General features: G+C 34.3%; 1 protein-coding gene across 1 annotated transcript; it reads right to left on the bottom strand.

Moving 5' to 3' along the window:
* Nucleotides 1–2365: 2365 nt before the first annotated feature.
* Nucleotides 2366–4066, bottom strand: LOC128158233 (uncharacterized). The gene has a single exon (XM_052820991.1). It carries the CDS (start codon nucleotides 4064–4066, stop codon nucleotides 2402–2404), a length of 1665 nt encoding a protein of 554 aa, XP_052676951.1. The 3' UTR covers nucleotides 2366–2401.
* Nucleotides 4067–6108: the final 2042 nt, after the last annotated feature.

The following is a 6108-nucleotide window of genomic DNA, read 5'->3' as shown; positions in this document are numbered from 1 at the left end:
GATTTATTAGCATTGAAATGCAATCCTTTTCTATGGGGAAAATCAATGTAACGGAATGCATGCTCAGATCTAGAGAGGGGATCGGGTTCAGTCCCCCAATCTCCCACCCCACCCCAATCCCGCCCTGAAAAAGCCAAACTTATATTTAAAAAGTACCGACGATAGCCCCCCCCCCCCTCCTCGGCAAATACAGGGTACAACCCAACCCGATCCGACCCCCCCCCCCCCCGAAAAATTTCTCGTATGAAGTTTATGAATTATCTATTAAAGAAGGTACTCGTCGGAAACAGCGCCTCAATCATTAATATTTTCATTCAAAATATAAAACGCAAGGGCAAGCACTTATACATGTACATATAATACAGTAAGGGTTGTTTTTTTTAGCTGTTCAAAGCAGATAATTAAGACTTCTTGGAGCTGGTTACACTAATGTTAATTATACTAATACTAACCCAACCTGTCTTTGATACTTCATGTAACAGTGGATATGTAACAAAGCTAGCTACGGTTCCAGACGGTTCTGGTCTCAATTACATGTAACTATATGGGTGATTACAGTAGTCAACACAACAAACTCTTTAGACTTGCATGGTTAATGGTATAAAATTGCTTATTCACGGAGAAAGACCCCGATATTGATTTTCCAAATACAGCTTTAACATAACTATAACTACTGGTTCTACCACAATCAAATATTCTTCCTAATACAAATAAACTACAGATGATATCGCATTGTTTCATATATGCCATTTGATAATCATCATCATAGTGTATGAATACGATACTGGCTGAGTTGAATGTAAATTCTTGTCTGTTGTAGTACGTACATGTAGAAGGCACAATGGTAAATTTTGACACAATTGCATGCAGTATGTACAATTCATGAACCGTTGAATATTTTTTTTAAAAAGTCAAGCTGTTAATCATGCAATGAAAATTTCATGTTTCGTTCAAAAAGTGTTATATAAAAATTAATTTTGTAATTATGAATGATTATGAATGATTTGTTCACTTGTATTTTGATTATGAGTTCCGCTTAAATTTTCCCACAAAATCACCTAATCATGTATATATCTGTGCATACAGGAACTTGGTCTACTGAAACTCTACCTGTACCAGGTGTTACGGACCTGAAATTAATGGGAAACACAAGGTCATGAAGATGCCGCGTCGAACACCCCCGGTGCCTGTACAGAGTGAAGAGTATGTAGTGTCAACTCCGCATCCTCCATTCAGTACCTGGTCCATCCTTCATCAACATTTTCAGATTTCAATGCGAATGAGAAAATTTGGCGCATACATATTTTAGCGCAAATGCAAGTGCCAATGCTTTGGCGCAATTAAAATTTATCATGCACATTTTATTTCCAAAAAAGTTCAATGAAATTGTATCTTGTTTGATCAGGGGTAACGGTCAGATTTAGTTCTGTGTCACTCAAACACGTACAAGCAACGATTTTTTATTCATAATTTGCGTACACGGTAAAATGCAGTTAAGAACAATATACAATTAGTTTTCTCCAAATCGTAAATAGAAGTAAAAGTAAATAGATATGAAACTTTGATTATAGTCGATGATGTGTAAGCTTTTGTTGCTAAACAAATCATCAGACTTTCAATTGAACGTACCGATTAGGAAATTTCTAAATGAGTTTCGAAACTAAGGTAAAGAAATTCGAATTTTACCAGTAAGTTTAATATTTGAATAAAACAATAATATCGTAATTAGTTTTTAAATCCGCTTATCAGAGAGCTAGAAATTACTCATTCATGGACTGTCAGTGTTGAAGATCGACACGCGTGATCACATTTTGACCTTGAGGCACTAAATGGAAGTGAAATGCGGAGAAGTCCCGTTTTGAAGGTGCTAATGATGGATAATAACAATAAGAAAAAAAATTGTATCAATTAATGCCCGTTTTTGCAGAGAGTACTTCAATACCGATGCTTTTGACTTGTGTGATTGTGTAGTAAACACGAACAGAATTGACCGTTTATAATTACGTAATTATTGTTTTGTTACTTGAAGATAATTTCATTCGTAAAGAAAATCGTTTAGCGCTCTATTAATTCTACCGCTCAAAAGCAGTTTCGCCAAAGGCTCTTAAATTTGAAGTGTTTCATATTTTCTCATTTTACATCTATTGACTCACCACTTGTCTCTTTATTCGAAACGATACACTACCTGTGTATTCCATGCAAACAACGCTCAAATGGATAAAGATAGAGTTTTCTTTTAATTTAAAACACATGGAACAATGAACTTAACTTTTCAATGTGATGAAAAAAAGTATTTTGTGAATTTATCAGTATACTAAAAGTAAAGTTTAAAGAATAAAATTCACTTTACATAGAATGACTCTACTTTTGTTTAATTTGCTTCAAATTTTATTCAATTTGTCTACTCTAAAAATTTGATTTTCTTTACATTGCCTGTTTTAAACTCGCACACAAATAGATTGTCGTTATTGTCAACACATAAACCAAAGGGATCCTTCAGATCACAATTATTTATGTATCGGAGAAACTTTCCACGCTGATCCAGAATGTGGATACAATGGTTGTATCTATCTGATGTCAGGATACGACTCTGACTGTCTGTTGTGATACTACAGGGTTTAAATGGTTCATTTTCTTTAACCGAGGGATGACCGGTGTATCTCCATCTGAGTTTCCCATCCTGATTAACCACCACTACTGCACAAGCATCGAAGTCAGCAACGCAAATGTTATGGTTTCTATTCTCTGTTGTGTATTTAATTGTAACATTCCCGGAGTACATAGGTTTACCTTCACCATCAAATTGAATGGTTTGTTTCTCTGTAGATCCCGAATAACGGACAACTTTGGATTGAGTTTCATCATCACTGTACATACTAACCAGGAGATCACCAGTAGAGGTGACACACAGGTTATGAGGCATCCATCCCTGTAATCTAATTATCTCTTTTGTCTGTCCATTCTTTACTTTATTCACTGTTCTTGCTTCACCGTCTGAATACAGTAGGTCCCCATCACTGTCTACAGCTATATCATTGGGCCAAAAACCTGATTTTTTATGGATTGTGTGGAGTGTTGAACCTTTGATATTGAAGCATTTGATATCATTGGATATTCCACTCGTCCATATCCTTTCTTCAGTTACACAAGTAACACAGAGTAGTTTTAAATACCCAGTCTGTATTTTGGCAGTAAGTTTCGGCTCATCCAGTAGTTCTTTGACTGAGGTGAATTGTTTGTTCAGTGACAAGACATTATCTTTTGTATCAGTAGATAATGGGGTGATCTGTCCAAACCAACAATACAGCTTGTCACGGTCTATTGGTTTTGGAATGAATGTTGGCAGTGTAACCTTAACCTTGGGTGGTAGCTTGCTGAACTCTTTGGTCTTAGAACTGTATTCAATGGTAGGAGATACTTCAGTGGTTTTCTCAATTTTCTTCAAGGCCAGAAAGGTTTGTTTTATGAGAGATTGTATCTGTTTGATTTCTTTCAAATGTTTCTGTAAAAGTTCTTTGTGTTTTACTTTTATCTCACTGACTTCAGTTTTCATTTTGTTGATGATGACGTCGATTTCTCTGTGCCATTGCTCTCCTTGTTTCGACATCGTTGTTGTAAGTTTCTCATATCCCCCATCTAGGTTGGCTAGCTGATTTTCTAAGTCCAGTGCAATTTCTTCATATGTAGGGGAAATATGGTTTTTTAACTCTTTTATATCTCTCTTCATATGATCTTTCTTTGTCTTGTAAACTTCTGCAACTTCTATAAAGTTATGTCCCTTGTGCTGTTTGGAGGCGATGCAGAAAGAACAAACAAAGATATTGTTACAATCATTGCACTGGAATTCACAGTTTTTATGTAGATGTGTTTTACATTTCGAATAAATAAGAGTTGATCTTCGTTTCTGAAAAGGAACAATTTTATGATGGTCATATTCATCTGAAATGTGTTTGCCTATACATGGTATACAGAGGTTGACATGACAAAAGTCACAGTAGCTGTGTGCTATGGCGGTCTCACAAAGGTCACACCGGTGCACATCCTGGGCACTAGTATGCGGATCCATAGTTGTTCTATGAAAATGAATTGAAAACTTATGTTAGTTCAGTGATAGAGATAAAAAAATATTTGTAGTCGGAGTGAGGAATTTAATTATATATAGTAAGTAAATTGATTTTTTTTATTAATTTCTTTAAAATTCATCTACTACACGCCTTTCCCCTTTTTGCTCTCTTTTTCTTCTTCAGTCGGACATTCAAGATTGATACAAATTGAGGAACATTTTTTATAACTGCTGTGACATTATTATTATTAAATGTCTTCTTTTATAAATCATTAGTTCATAATATATCAAGTCAACATAGTTGCATTTGATAACCTACATTGTACATGTAGTTTTATGAATTGAATATACAAAACCTTATATTATTCAAATCGAAAGTAGCTTATAATTTATTTCAATAGTAGACCTAATTGGAATTATGGATTTTAATATCCAAAGCTATCATTTTGTGTGTTGGTTGAGTGAATGTGCAATAAAGGATGGATTACAAACCTTGTCAACGAGAAATTACACAATCTTTAATCTGGTGTGCGTGCCAGAAACATGACTGATCCTGCCTGGTGACCACCTGATCAGAAATGAAAAAAAGAATGATCAGTGAGAGTTGCTTCCCGTTCATCGCTATCGCCGTTTCTTGACAGTACAATATGTCATCCATTCAACGTCAGGGGTTATAAGCGGGATCGTGGGACAGAAAAGTTGTCATGATTGCAACTGCAGATAGTTTTTTTTATCGCTATTTGTTTATATTTTAAGTTTTTGCCTTGAGGGAAATAAATCAAATGCACCAATATTCACTCATCATAAAAAATTATACTCAATCCAAGAAGAAATTCTTTGATTTGGTGTATTTTATGTATCGAGTTATTTGGACGAAGGGTGGTGACGAATGCATTATGTACATGTAGCATGATCCGATAAAAATGTGGAACATGTAGTTTTGTAATGATCATCATTATACAACCAAACTAGTATGACATGAAATACTTTAGCCATGATTAAATTTTCTCATCATCCCGTCAAGTTATGCATGTCTCGGATGACGGTCATTGGAAATAGATGTTGTTTTTTTAATGAAATCAATAGAGTTTGCAAACATAGACCTAACATACACGCGATGTAATCTAAATTATTATCATTGTTGGAACCTATCCGTTACCAAGCAGTGTAGCGGATAGAAACCCGTGGGTTCTGACATTTTTGTTCTTATAATTAAGACATTGGAGTAAGATGACCCAATGCTGTCGCACATGTGTCAGGAATTTGATCAACATTTAAATGTTTATGATTACATGTTTTTGTTTATTTTACAATTGACATGATTTGAATAGAATGTATGTGTATTTTAAGAAATCGAAATTTTTGTATGTCCTTTTTCAATATTGCAATAAGCATATCCAAAATCAGCTGAATCAGTAGACTTCTTAACTTGCAAAGAATTTCGTTGCTTCTGGAATTTCCCCATACACAGTTGTGTTTAATGAGAGATAATTTCACACAGTCTTAAATTCGCCCGCTGCGAAATGCGAACTAGGGTGAATGGGGCGTAAGGAAAACAGAGACGAATGTTTCCCTGTATACAGTAATTTATTATTTTACAAAAATGGATGCCCAGTGAGAGGTCTTTGTCAGGTAAATTTGCAAAAGGGTTTCTCTGGTAAAGATATCCACATTTATAGAACATGTAACCAGGCATGAAAGGTATTTCGTAAAAGATCGCCTATACTCATACTGAAAAAATCCAGGAATGGGAATAAAAAATTCGCCTAATGTACGTTAAAGACCTTTAATCTTAATGCTATAAAACATACTTTATAGTAGTCAATGACCCGCTTTTAAAATATGGGTCTCTAAACATATTTCAGCTGATTTGTCTTAACAGTTTGTACTATGATTGAGATGTTTTAACTATGAAAGCATTAATATATATATATATATATATATATATATATATATATATATATATATATATATATATATATATATATATATATATATATATATATATATGTTCCAGAAAGAAAACTAAGTTATATCATAAGACT

Source organism: Crassostrea angulata, chromosome 8 (assembly GCF_025612915.1).
Source record: "Crassostrea angulata isolate pt1a10 chromosome 8, ASM2561291v2, whole genome shotgun sequence".
In the NCBI taxonomy this organism is placed as follows: domain Eukaryota; kingdom Metazoa; phylum Mollusca; class Bivalvia; order Ostreida; family Ostreidae; genus Magallana; species Magallana angulata.
Note: the sequence above shows the minus strand (reverse complement) of the source record. Positions and strands in the feature narration are given on the sequence as shown.